Source organism: Somniosus microcephalus, chromosome 3, assembly GCF_052327205.1.
Source record: "Somniosus microcephalus isolate GS21.2 chromosome 3, FLI_Smic_1.0, whole genome shotgun sequence".
In the NCBI taxonomy this organism is placed as follows: Eukaryota; Metazoa; Chordata; class Chondrichthyes; order Squaliformes; family Somniosidae; genus Somniosus; species Somniosus microcephalus.
This window is the reverse complement of record NC_140989.1, coordinates 194,756,491-194,771,137: the sequence shown is the minus strand read 5'-3', so window position 1 is coordinate 194,771,137 and position 14,647 is coordinate 194,756,491. Positions and strand designations below refer to the sequence as shown.

General features: G+C 47.0%; 1 protein-coding gene across 1 annotated transcript in view; it reads left to right on the top strand.

Moving 5' to 3' along the window:
- Positions 1-626: 626 nt before the first annotated feature.
- The window catches only part of LOC147121648 (5'-nucleotidase-like), a 109,014-nt gene continuing 94,993 nt past the window's right edge, over positions 627-14,647 (top strand). Inside the window, exons 1-3 of the mRNA XM_085977980.1 lie at positions 627-695; positions 1,718-1,834; positions 3,890-4,001. Of these exons, the coding sequence (XP_085834106.1) occupies positions 627-695; positions 1,718-1,834; positions 3,890-4,001 (298 nt within the window). The remainder of the gene's footprint in view (positions 696-1,717; positions 1,835-3,889; positions 4,002-14,647) is intronic.

Sequence of the window (14,647 nt, the reverse complement as noted above, 5' to 3'; positions counted from 1 at the left end):
GCGTGTCGAAATAAAACGTTCCAAACCATAACTTTGTCTTTAAACTGTTTACTGTAACACCTTACAAACAGAATTACAAAGCAAACACATTTAAACAAACATGGTCAAAAACTGTATTGCTCCAGCCATCAAAGCTTCTACCTTTTTCTAGCCTCGTGGTGCTTTTTCTGTAAAATGGCTGGATACCATGTGACAAGCTTAAGGACTGTACCATTGTAGCAAGAATAAAGGGGGTATCTCAGACTATACTATTGGAACAAGAAAATAGGGGGTTTCTCAATACAATAAGTCAGCCAGGTAGATTAACTGTATTATACTATTTAACCAATATTTTAAAGTATTTTCTTTCTTAAACTTTCATGACTCTTACAGGCGGAACAGGCTCAAGGGGCCGAATGGCCTACTCCTGCTCCTATCTTCTATGTTTCTATGTTTTCTATGATCCCTAATCCCCCCAAACCAATCCTCACTCATCACACAAATCCTCCTATAGTGGCTGCATGTTCTGCACCCAAACCCTTCTAGCTTTATCATTGCAGGCTCCCAGGAGCAAGATCCACCTTGCTCCCCATGGAGGAACTTGAAGCGGAGGAAGAGCCACCTCACCTGCCCCCACCCCCGGAGAGATGGAGGAGGAGGAGAGTGAGGAAGAAGGCACTGCATCACAGGCACCAGCTCAGAGACCAGCACTACACGTAACTTAGAGGCCAGGCTAGAACATGGATCCACACAGTCGCATGCACCGGGCACTAGTTGGCAGTAGCCACGCCGGGTGGAAGGGACACCACAGGTTCCACCTTGCCGGGGGTCAAGGTCACAAACTAGTTCTTCTGTAGAGGAGTCAGATGAAGACCTCGCACGGACAAGCTTCAGAAGAAGGCTGATGGGTCAGATACACCAAATGCTTGGAGCAATGGACAACCTGCCTGAAAGCCTGTGGGTTGTGGCTAGGGGGATGGAGGAGTCCACCTCCAGCTTGGCCTGGGGCTTGACACAGAGCCTGGAACCCATCCTCTCCAGCGTGGAGAGGTTGGTCAATTCCACCACTGACCTGTGGAGCCCAACATCATACAGCTTCTGATGACTGAGGTCGCAGCTTCCACTGCAGTCATTGCAGCTTCCATGGAACACCAAACAACTTCCATTGCACGACTAGCACCTTCCATGGAATGGCAAAGTGCTGCAATGGAAGCTCAGACAGCTGTCATGGTGGCTCTGGGCTCGTTGACTGAAAGGGGCTTGCAGAGTGTCTCAGCTGCCCAGAGATCTGTCCTCCAGCAGATCACTGGACTGGCTGAACAGACGCCCAAGGTAATGGTGTGAGAATCATGGAGCAGGATCCCACTGGCCTCTCTCCGGATGCCAGCATTCCTGCTCCCTCCCCCACCACTCCACCATTGTCCTTGCAGTAGCCTGTTTGTCAGTCAGGCGGCCCAGACTGCTCAAGCCCATGCTGAGATGGTGCAGTCTGAGGCCGGGCCATCACGGCCCACAGCCTCTCGAGGGTGTCCCAGGAGGACATCTGAACCGCCCTCTTCAGATTCTCAGCAGCCTCCACCTCGCCTGCTGCTGCCACTGGGGTTACACTTTATAGAAGCCCCAGTGCAGGCAAGAGCTCTTATACCACAGCCCCTGAGGGTTTGCACCAGTGTCAATAGCTTCATATTTGTAAATGCTGCTGGTTGTCTCATGTTTTCATTTCTTGTTTTTGCTCTAGATAAAGAGTGATTATGGTAATTGTGTAGAGGTGGAATTGGTGATCTTTTTTATTGTGTCCTTCATGGGGAAGGGGTTGAAAGGATTGAGTGCAGATGATCGACTTCAGTCGTGGAAGGTCAGGCATGTGGCACCAGTGCTCGACGTCTGATGGTGGAGGCGGTCTCCCAAAAGCATTCTTCAATTAGATGGTGGCGCGTGTCGCTCCCAGGTGCAGGCCACCTACCTGGAGCCCTCTGGTGCTCCCCCTGGTCCTGCTCAACTTCCTCCTCCTCGACCTCCTCTTGTAGTTCCTGTGCTTGACCATCTGGCACAATTGCTGGTGGTAACGGTTGGTCTCTCATGATCGCCAGAGTGTGGAGCATGCAGCAAGTCACCATGAATCTGGATCCCTCCTCGCCCTCCGGTCCCTCCTCTCCCTCTCTCCTCCAGCAGCTGGTGCTGCTCTGGTTGGCCTCATCTCCTCCCATTCCATCTCCAGACCAAGGGGAACCCCTCGCAAAATGACCAAGCACTCCCTTTCTTCTGGTGACTCCTATAAGGTCTCCAATAAGGTTCAGTAGCACAGCACTCACTCTCTTTAGGTGAAGTCCTCAGAATTTCTGGAGTAAATGTTGATCGAGTGTTGTTGAAGTCTTGACAATGTGTCACAGAAATTCTCCCAATGTGTATCAAAAGTCCTCTTCAAACGCAGTATAGTCAGTCGATCTGCAGCAGCAAGTGAACAGTGAGTGCTGAGCATGGCTTTAAGCAGCGCTCGCAATCCTCACAAATGACATCTTTACTCCTGTTCAGCTGGTCGCTGTTAGGAGTGGTCATTAATTGCAGTGCTGGCCCACAAAATGGCATACAGCCTCTTTAATAAGTGTTTGGAGCCTACTTAATTGGCTATCTGAGCCCTAATGTTCTTCGGGGCAGTCGTTCCTACTTCAACTTCTTTACCAAGATGGTGTCTTGTGCTAAAGGCGGGCGAACCAAGCGTTGCAGCTCAAGACCCCACCTTGGCCACCTCAGAGACTCTCTTGTGCCTAAACTACCAGCGCTAAGTGGGGAAAATAGCCCCCTTATAGTCTGGTTTCAGAGTAAGAAAAGATCCCGATCTGTCCATCAAAACAAAATCCCATCATGTATAGAATCTGTTTTCAACATTTCAAAAATATTTCTAATAGTATACATCTGTTAGTTATATCTGCATTGTTAGTGTGCTTACATTAATCACATTACAAAGTAAAATCTAAAAGTTGGAATTTTTCAGTCGCTGATCTATTTCTAGACTGATGGGTCTAGAAATTGGATATAACCACGAAATGGTCAGTGTTAAGGCCAAACGATGTTAAGCTGCGCCACCTCAAAATGGTCTAGGTAGCACACAAAATTCATGCTCAGTCCTCATTAACATGATTATAGTTATGATTTCAGCGCTAAAACTGTTGCTCATTGGCTTAACGCTCAAAAGGTGGACCAATATCAGGGCCAGTCTAATTCCCAGTCATGTGTGGCACAGGCTTTTTCCACTAATTAAAGGGGAGGTGCTTTGATGCTACAGCACCTCATTGTCAAGGAAGTTCCAACTGCAGCTGCCACAAGAAGAAGAAGCAGAAGCAGAAGAAGAAGGAAGAGTAAGGAGCTCTAAAGCCATGGCAGAGCATCCTCAAAGGGAGAGAGCCAGATTTTCTGGCACAGCTCTGGAGGCACTGGTTGTCACCTTGGAGAGGAGGCAGGCTGTCCTCTTCCCCCAGACTGGTAGGAAGCACTCGCCACACACCTCCCAAAGGATGTGGCAGGAGATAGCCGCACATGTGACAGCCAGCACTGTGATGCTAAGGTCAGCCATCCAGTGCTGAAAAAAGTTTAATGAACTCACATGGGTTACCAAGGTAAGTGAAGTCTTCAACAAGTGCCATATCTCACCATCTGCACCACAAGCCCCACACACTGCTCAATGCACCACACTCCCTACCAACCAACCAACAATCTCTACCTATCACCACTCACATCTCAAAATCAGAGCTTCACAACTTTACCACTGCTGCAACACTCACACCCACATCTCACATCTTGCACACACTGACAGCTATTCAACTATGGCAGGCACATCACCCAAACACATTGCTCCACACTCACTCACACATTTCCCTTTCTCTTGCAGACCAAGGTGGCTTAAAACCAAAAGGAGCAGGAGTGCACAGGCGGGGGTGGGAAGGCTGACTTCCAAGACCTCAGCCAACTGGAGGAGAGCATTCTGCAGATCACTGGGCGGCAGATCGTAGAGGCCGATGCAACCGGTGAGGTTGAACCCCTTGGGGGCAATAAAAGTATGGTCATTCCTAATCCTTCTTCTCATATCCCACTTCCCCCTCATCCCACAATCTCTTCTCACTTTCAAGTTAATCATGCTGTATGCATGCATATCTGGCTTTCCTCCCACCCCCCTCCCCTCACTATAACCTGACTCTTGTGCCTTTATGCTTTCAGATAATCAACAACAAGCACCCGAGCAGCCTATCCCCAAGGCGATGCACGAAAGCGAAGAAGAAGAAGACACAGCTTCACTGCATCTGTCACTCGCAGACACCAGCTCAGAAACTGGCACTGGGCGTACTTTAGAGGCTAGTGTAATAGTGGGGTCTGCACAGGGTGAGGCACTGGGCATGAGTGGGCAAGGCCAGGGGGAAAGGGTAGCTCGGGGGCCAGCTCCCCGGAGGGCGAGTTCACGTGAGAGTTCTGCTGCACAGGACTCAGATGAGGACCTCGATGGGGCGGCCATCAGAAGAAGGGTGATGGCCATACACCTGTAGATGATAGGTGCAATGGCAAGCCTGCCAGAGAGCCTCGTGGCAATGTCAAGGAGCGTGGAGGAGTACGTCTCCAATATTGCTTGGGGCTTTGCACAGAGCTTGCAGCCCAGGATTTCCAGGCTGGAAATGATGGAGGACTCCCAAGGAGACTGTGTCGACCCAGACGTGATGATGCATGTGAATGGCGATGTCGCGTCTGCAATTGCAGCACAAGCAGAAGCGATCCAACATCTTAGTGCTGCAGCGAAAGCTCAGACTGCTCTCATGCAGTCTCAGCATGATGCCACCCAAGTAACAGCTGCCATCGTGGCTGGGTTGACCATTGTCGACCGGGGCTTGCAGGGTGTCGCAGCAGCCCAGATTGCTAGGAATGCTGAGGTGCTGCCCCGGGGGAGTGGCAGTGGCACCGTGGAGCAGCACCCTGCTGCCTTCTTTCAAGATGACAGCATTTCTGTTCCTACCACTGCCACTCTGCCATTGCCTTTGCTGCTGCATGTCATTCAGCCAGCCCAGACTGCTGCCGCCCATGCCGAGGTGGTTCAATCAGGTCTTCTCGGGCCAGACCTGCTCAAGGTCATCCGGCAAGGCCATCTGCAGTCACCCCCACGGAACCTCAGCAGCCTTCCACCAGCCTTGCTGCAGCCACTGGGGGAGCACTTCGTAGGAGCACTAGAGTAGGAAAAGGCACAGTAACGACAGACACCAAGGAGGTGATTTTGCCAGCCCTGGGGAGGCAGGTTTGGAGGCGGGACTGCCGGGAAAATGGCAGAATCTGGGGGAGGGTACCCATCCCGCCCCCAACTCGCCTCCGTGCCATCTTCCCAGGAGGTGGGTACCCGACCTGCGCTGGGTCCCGTCTCCTGGAGGCGGGAAGGGGATTACAGCCACTTAACTGCCTGTTAACAGGTAGTTAACAGGCAGCTAAGAGGATTATCCCCAATTTTCCAGCAGAGTTGCGGGCTTCCCGACGTTTCGAAACCCCGCCAGGGTCAGCGAGGCGAGCAGTGGTTCTGTGGGGGTCGGAGGGGTCCAAAAGTGCGCTGTGGAGGTGAGTGATGGGTGCAAGTGTGGAGAGGTAATTATGGGAGGTGAGTGTAAAGTGATAGAAAAAGTTTCCTTACCTTTGTTTCTTCCTGCAGGTTTCAATCGTTGGGGATGCGGAGGCTCCGACATCTCAATGGCAGAGATGACAGAATGGCTGCTGCACTCTCCGATGCAACAGCCATCTGCTTTCTGCTCAGAAAATAGGTTTGGTGAGTCTTGAGTACAAGAACTCACCAAACAACAGAGAATGTCAGTGTTTGACAGCTTCTCAAAGCTGTCAAATGATGACAATTCATTTGTCAAAAAGTTTTGACAGATGAAACGTCATACGTTAACGTTCTCTGTAACCGGCTTCCCCTTAATTGGCCTGCTGAGCCCGCTGGGCGGGCTTAACAAGTTCAATCAAGGGAAAATAGCGTGGGTTGGCCACAAGTCGATGGAGGCGGGACTAAAACCCAACAAGCAGCAGTCCCGCCTCCAACGCGCCCCCATTGACAAAATCACTCCCAAAGGGATTGCACCAGGGTGATTAGTTCATGTTTTTGATGTTAATATGTGTGAAGTGATTTTTGATAAATTTATTAATTTTGTTTGGAATCTTTTTTGGTGGTTCACATTTCAGCTTTGTGTCCAGGAGGAAGCTATGATATTCCTTCACAGAGGGATGGTACGATGGGGATATGGTGAGCAACAGGGATCTGGGGTTTCACTCACTGGAACCGGAGTCTGATAAGCCGTTCACTGACAGCCCGTCGAGAAAGGGGATTAGCTGCCTGCCTCCTCCCTCCCTTCTCATCCTCTTCCTTTTGCTCCTTATCCTTTTCCTCCTCCTCCCCCTCTCCCTTGTCCTCCTCCAGAGGTGGTCCCGCAGTGCCTGCTGGCAAGGGCTCTGCCCTCATGATGGCCAAGTTATAGAGCATACAGTAGACCACCATGAAATGGGACACCCACTCCCGCGTGTTCTGGAGGGCTCCTCCCGAGCAGTCAAGGCAGCAGAACTGTTGCTTCAGTAGCCCGATGGTCTGCTCGATGATGTTCCAGGTGTAAGCATGGCTCTCATTATATAAGTGCTGAGCACGAGTGTTGGGGCTGCGGAGCGGAGTCATGAGCCTGATGCAGAGCAGGTAGCCCTTGTCTCTGAGCAGCCACCCTCGAGTTTCTGGAAGATTGTTGACGGAGGATAAAGGCATCGTGGCTGCTGCCAGGATAGCGGGCATTGACCATCAGGAATCTCTGGGTGTGCTCGCACACCAACTACACATTAAGTGAGTGGTAGCCTTGGCTGTTATGGAAGATCTCAGGATCGTTATACGGCGCCTGCAAAGCCATGTGGGTGCAGTTGATGGCGCCCTGTACCATGGGAAAGCCCGCTATCCTGACAAAGCCACATGCGTGCTCATCCTGCTTTTATCTGTTCAGAGCGAAGACAATGAAGTCCCTTCTCCTGGTGTAGAGAGCCTGAGTGACTTCTTGGATGCAACGATGGACGACGAACTGGGAGATGTTAGCTATGTCTCCTGCTGCAGACTGGAAGGATCTGCTAACGAAGGAATTAATGGCCACGGTGACCTTAACTGCCACTGGGAGAGCCATGGTCACCCTGCTCTGAGGTTGCAGGTCTGGTTGCAGGAGGTGGCAGAGTTCTATGACCACCTCCTTGGTGAAGCGTAGCCTCCTAATACACTGCTCCTGGCTTAATTGTATATATGAGAAGTGCTCTCTAGGTGGGTAAGGCCTCTTGTTATGAGCCCTCCTGACCCTCCTCCTCCCTCTGTGAGCATCTTCTCTTTTTCGCTGCCTCTGCTCCCTCTCCCGAAGCTATTTGAGCGCGAGGTGGACTGCCAGTACAGCCCCCATGACTGTGAGCAAGTGTTGTGAGCAGAAGCCTTGAAATAATAATGAAGACATTCTCCACTTGTTACCTTAGAACCATGAAAGAAGTTAATAAAGCTGGTGGAGTTGCAGAAAGTAGCACAGAGCCAGTCAAACTGAACAAACATGTCAGGTGCATGTGATTGATAATGATCCCTTTAAATAGCGCTGCTGCAGCCTCCTTCCTGCTTCTCAATGCTTGCTCAGCTCATCTTAGTCAAAGTAAGTGGAGCGGCGAAATCCAAACTCGCAGATCAGGCATCAAGTGAGCGATGCACACTCACTGACGTCGCAATCTGCTTCATTTCAATGATTTTCGCGATTGCGTCTATCGGCAGCACTGCCGGCCACCCCAAAATGGCGGTCACCGCAGGATCCGCCGCCAGCTGGCGGAAGAGCAACGGACACCATTTTGTTGCCTGGTTATGGCGTTAACGGGCGGCGATAAACCATCCAATTTCTAGGCCACAGTATTTTTAATAGTACTTAAAGTTACATGAAATGAAAGCTCACATTTTTGGAATGTGACTTCATTTCTGTCAAAGAGCATTGCTGGACTTAAATAAAACCCATTTGTATATCGCCTTTCACATCCTCGGGATGCCCCAAAGTGCTTCACAGCACTGAAGTGTAGTCACTGTTGTTTTGTACACAAACATTGCAACCAATTTGCACGCAGATAGGCCCCACACACTGCCACTGTGATGAAGGATCAGCTAACCTGTTTTTTGGTGGTGTTGGTTCAAGGCAGTTGGTTCAAGGGTTAAAGAAAGCAGTGCACTGGCATAAGGTTGGTTTTCTCTTCTGCTTTTTCCTCCTGACCAATGGGATGATTGACATTTAGCACTTCACTTTGCGTGACTGTATGAAGAAAACACTTCCTTATCTGGATCATGCTTGTGAAACTTGTGCAGAATTTCTGTTTCCAATAGAAACACATATAATATGGTAGAAAAAACACTGTGCAGCTGTATTTTCTGGTTACATAAAGTAACTGAGTTAATCTTTATACCAAAATATCAATATAGGGCCAGATTTTCCGACCCCTGCGGGTGTGTACGAGGTGTGTATGTGCCCGGAGGGACCACGCAAGCGCCGGGTTCAGACACGCGAAGCGCATGCGCTGAAACCTGGCACTTGCGATCTGAATTCTCTTGACAGATCATCCGCCTGCCCAAGAAAAGTGCCTCTGCGGGTAGAGAGCTGCGCTTTTTGCACAACTTCCGCCCACTGAATGACTGTCAAATTCTTACGCCTGGTAAAAGCATGCGTACGGCCTGCTTTTACCAGCTTAAGAGTTCTAAAAAATGGAAAAATGAAATTTGATAACTCATTTATAAATGAAAAATACTCTTCAAAAAGGTAAGTTTATTTTTAGCCCAGTAAAAACATTTAATTTTTTTTTCAAAAATTTAAATTTTTGTTTAAAATATTTAATTAAATGTCATTTTAATTAATTTTAAATATTGTAGGGGGTGGTGTGTGGGTCAGCTTCCCCTCTGACTTCTGAGCGGTTCAAATCGCTCCCACTCCCTTGATTCTAGACCTTGGGCTTATTTGGGGGTTAAGAACATAAGAAATAGGAGCAGGAGTAGGCCAATCGGCCCCTCGAGCCTGCTCCACCATGCAATAAGATCATGGCTGATCTGATCCTAACCTCAAACCTTCTATCACTCTGCATCCACCCGAACCCATGTGACCTCCCGGGAGAGGCGAAAAACCAGATAAAGACCCAATGGCCAATTTGGGAGAAAAAAATCTGGGAAATTCCTCTCCGATCCATCTAGGCGATCGAAATTCTTCCAGGAGATCACTCTGTCCCTATATTTTCTACAGTACTTACCTTCTGTAAAGGCGATCTCCACCCCAGCCAGGAACAGGAATAAAACCATCTCCTGAAATCTAACACAGAATTAGAACACAGTAGGAGCAGAACAAGGCTACACAGCCCCTGGGCCCACTCCACTACCCACAAGGCCATGACCATTCCGAACCTAGACTCATGTCCAATTTCCTGCCTGCTCCCCGTAACCCTTAATTCCCTTTACTTCTAGGAAACTATCTATTTCTGTTTTAAATTTATTTAATGATGTAGCTTCCACAGCTTTCTGGGGCAGCAAATTCCACAAACCTACCACCCTCTGAGTGAAGAAGTTTCTCCTCATCTCAGTTTTGAAAGAGCAGCCCCTTATTTTAAGATTATGCCCCATAGTTCTAGTTTCACCCATCATTGGGAACATCCTCACCGCATCCACCCGATCAAGCCCCTTCACAATCTTATATGTTTCAATAAGATCGCCTCTCATTCTTCTGAACTCCAATGAGTAGAGTCCCAATCTACTCAACCTCTCCTCATATGACCACCCCCTCATCCCCGGGATTAACCGAGTGAACCTTCTTTGTACTGACTCGAGAGCAAGTATGTCTTTTCTTAAGTATGGACACCAAAACTGTATGCAGTATTCCAGGTGCGGTCTCACCAATACCTTGTACAACTGCAGCAATACCTCCCTGTTTTTATATTCCATCCCCCTAGCAATAAAAGCCAACATTCCATTGGCCTTCTTGATCACTTGCTGCACCTGCATACTAACTTTTTGAGTTTCGTGCACCAGGACCCCCAGATCCCTTTGTACTACAGTACTTTCCAGTTTCTTGCCATTAAGATAATAACTTGCTCTATGATTTTTCCTGCCAAAGTGCATAACCTCACACTTTCCAGTATTGTATTCCATCTGCCAAATCTCTGCCCACTTACTTAGCCTGTCTATATCCCTTTGCAGGTTTTTTATGTCCTCCTCACTCACTACTTTCCGTCCCATCTTTGTATCATCTGCAAACTTTGATATGTTACACTTGGTCCCCTCCTCCAAATCGTTAATATAGATTGTAAAGAGTTGGGGACCCAGCACTGACCCCTGCGGAACACCACTAGTTACTGGTTGCCAATCTGAGAGCGAACCATTTATCCCAACTCTCTGCTTTCTGTTAGAGAGCCAATCCTCCACCCACGCCAGAATATTACCCCCAATCCCGTGATTATTTATCTTGAGCAATAATCTTTTGTGTGGCACCTTGTCAAATGCCTTTTGGAAGTCTAAATACACTACGTCCACTGGTTCCCCTTTATCCACCCTGTATGTTACTTCCTCAAAAAACTCAAGCAAATTTGTCAAACATGACTTCCCCCCCATGAAACCATACTGAGTTTGTCCTATTAAATTATGTTTATCCAAATGTCCCGTTACTGTCTCCTTAATAATGGACTCTAACATTTTACCAACCACAGATGTTAGGCTAACAGGTCTATAGTTTCCAGCCTTCTGCCTACTACCCTTTTTAAATAAGGGTGTTACATTAGCAGTTTTCCAATCTGCCGGGACCTTTGCTGAGTCCAGTGAGTTTTGGAAAATTATTACCAATGCATCCACAATCCCTACCGCTACTTCCCTCAAGACCCTAGGATGCAAGCCCATCAGGTCCGGGGGATTTATTTGCCTTGAGTCCCATTATTTTACCAAGTACCACTTCCTTAGTGATTTTAATCATATTTAGTTCCTCCCCCCCTAGAGCCCCCTGTTTGTCCAGTGTTGGGATATTCTTAGTGTCCTCTGCTGTAAAGACTGATACAAAATAATTGTTCAGTGTTTTTGCCATCTCCATGTTTCCCACCATTAATTTCCCGGTCTCATCCTCTAAGGGACCAACATTTACTTTAGCCACCCTTTTTCTTTTTATATAACTATAGAAACTTTTGCTGTCTGTTTTTATATTTTTTGCTAATTTACTTTCAGAATCTATCTTCCCTTTCTTAATCAATCTTTTTGTTATTTTTTGCTGTCTTTTAAAGACTTCCCAATCTTCCATCCTCCCACTAGATTTGGCTACCTTATATGCCCTTGTTTTTAGTCGGATACTATCCTTAATTACTTTACTTAGCCACGGATGGCTATCTTTTCTTTTACACCCTTTTTTCCTCAGTGGAATATATATTTTTTGGAAGTTGTAAAATAACTCCTTAAATGTACACCACTGATCATGTACCGTCTTACCCTTTAATCTATTTTCCCAATCCACTCTAATCAATTCCGCTCTCATACCTTCATAGTCTCCTTTATTCAAGCTCAGCACGCTTGTTTGAGATCCAACCTTCTCACCCTCTAATTGAATATGGAACTCAACCATGTTATGGTCACTCATCCAAGGGGATCCTTTACTAGGACATTTTTAATTAATCCTGTCTCATTACACAGGACCAAATCTAAGGTTGCTTGCCCCCTGGTTGGTTCAGTTACATACTGCTCAAGAAACCCATCCCTAATACACTCAATGAACTCATCCTCAAGGCTGCTCTGCCCAATTTGATTTGTCCAGTTAATATGATAATTAAAGTCCCCCATAATTATAGCTGTTCCCTTATTACAAGCCTCAACTATTTCCTGATTAATACTCCGTCCAACAGAGTTGCAACTGTTCGGAGGCCTATAGACTACACCCACTAGTGATTTTTTCCCCTTATTATTCCTTATCTCCACCCAAACTGTTTCACTATCCTGCTCCTTTGACCCAATATCATTTCTCTGTATTATAGTGATTCCTTCCTTTATTAACATAGCCACCCCACCTCCTCTCCCTTCCTGCCTGTCCTTCCTGATTGTTAAATAACCTGGTATGTTTAATTCCCAGTCATGGTCACCCTGCAGCCATGTTTCTGTAATGGCCACAAGATCATACCCATATGTCGTTATTTGTGCCATTAACTCATTCATTTTGTTACGAATGCTACATGCATTCAGATAAAGAACTTTCAAATATGTTTTGTAACACTTAGTTCCTGTTTTTTCCCTTTTTAGTACTTTACTTTTTACTCCATACCTTCTGTCCCTTCCTGACTCGTTCTGTTTTTTAATTCCCCCACTGCTACCTAAGTCTATGACCTTCTCTGTTGTCATTTCTATTATTTGCTCTCTAGAAACCTCCCCCCCCACTAATTAGTTTAAAGCCCTCTCTACAGCCCTAATTATATGATTCGCCAGGACTCTAGTCCCAGCACTGGCCAAGTGGAGTCCGTCCCAGTGGAACAGCTCCCTCCTGTCCCAGTACTGGTGCCAGTGTCCCAAGAAGCAAAACCCATTTCTCCCACACCAGTCTTTGAGCCACGCATTTAACTCTTTAATTTTATTTATCCCAGCCAAATTCGCTCGTGGCTCAGGTAATAACCCAGAGATTATTACCCTTGAGGTTCTGTTTTTTAATTTGACCCCTAGCTGCTCATACTCCTTTAACAGAACCGTCTTCCTTGTCCTATCTACGTCGTTTGTACCAACATGGACCACGACAACTGGATCCTCCCCCTCCCACTCCAAGTTTCTTTCCAGCCCAGAAGAGATGTCCTTAACCCTGGCACCGGGCAGGCAACACAGCCTTCGGGACTCCCGCTCTTGACTGCAGAGAACCCTATCTATCCCCCTAATGATACTATCCCCTACCACTACAACATTTCTTTTTACTCCCTCCACTTGAATGGCCCCCTGTACCACGGTGCTGTGGCCAGGTTGCTCATCCTCCCTGCAGTCCCCGCTCCCGCCCTCACAGGAAGTAAGAACCTTGATCCTGCTGGACAAGTACAAGGGCTGCATCTCCTTCAACACTACATCCTGGATCCCTGTACCTTCCTCACTCGTAGTCACACTGTCCTCTCCCTGACCACGGACTACATCTGCTGTGATTAACTTCATAGGTGTGACCATCTCCTGAAACATAGAGTCCAGGAACTTCTCCCCCTCCCTGATGTGTCGCAGTGTCTGAAGCTCGGTCTCAAGCTCCATAACATGGAACTTGAGTTCGTCTAGCAGCAAACACTTGTCGCAGATGTAATCACCGTGAGCCTCAATGGGGACCACCGGCTCCCACATCTCACAACAGTAACACATCACCTGCTCCATTCTATATAATTAATTACATTTCTTATTATTAGTTATGAAGACCCTGCCCGGATATAGATGATAATGTGACACCACTATTCAATAGGACTTACCAACTTAAAGGTATAAAAGAGAAGAGAAGGAAGAAAACCAACCAACCAGCTGATCACCAACCTCCTCCTTGAATACTGTCTGTGGGGCCTGTTTGGTTGACTCGTCTCGCTGCTCTGCCTCCACAGTGCTGTCTAAGCCTGGGAGTGGGGAACAAAACAGAGCAAAAAACACACCCTCACCTCCCACTTGTCCGAACTCTCTCACTTAGCAAAACTCCAGCAGCACTCAATGCACAAAGCACTCCGTGCACTGCACTGCACTAGCCCCTCCCCTTTTATACCTGGATTCTACTTCCGGTTTAAACTGCCCAAGAGTTTAAAAAACACTTAAAAAATTAAACTTACTTCAAATAATTGACTTCTTAACACACTAAAATTCACAAAATACACTTAAATGATTTTTCTCCCACTTAGCAAAACTCCAGCAGCACTCAATGCACAAAGCACTCCGTGCACTGCACTAGCCCCTCCCCTTTTATACCCGGATTCTACTTCAGGTTTAAACTGCCCAAGAGTTTAAAAAACCCTTAAAAAATTAAACTTACTTCAAATAATTGACTTCTTAACACACTAAAATTCACAAAATACACTTAAATGATTTTTCTCCCACTTAGCAAAACTCCAGCAGCACTCAATGCACAAAGCACTCCGTGCACTGCACTAGCCCCTCCCCTTTTATACCCAGATTCTACTTCCGGTTTAAACTGCCCAAGAGTTTAAAAAACCCTTAAAAAATTAAACTTACTTCAAATAATTGACTTCTTAACACACTAAAATTCATAAAATTACCTTAAATGATTTTTCTCCCACTTAGCAAAACTCCAGCAGCACTCAATGCACAAAGCACTCCGTGCACTGCACTAGCCCCTCCCCTTTTATACCCGGATTCTACTTCCGGTTTAAACTGCCCAAGAGTTAAAAAAAAACCCTTAAAAAATTAAACTTACTTCAAATAAGTGACAGAAGTGCAGCAGACAACTGGTTTTGGTGCAAGAAACTTTGATTTTTATTCAAGAAAGAAAATATAACACAGCAATCTTCTACTCCAATAAAAATGGGGAACACTTCGATACATACGAGGGAAAATACAGTAGAAAAATACCTCACCCCTCCCAATCCCACTTCCTAGCTAAGTTGGACTCTAGAGGACCAGGGATAGAAACATAGAAGATAGGAGCAG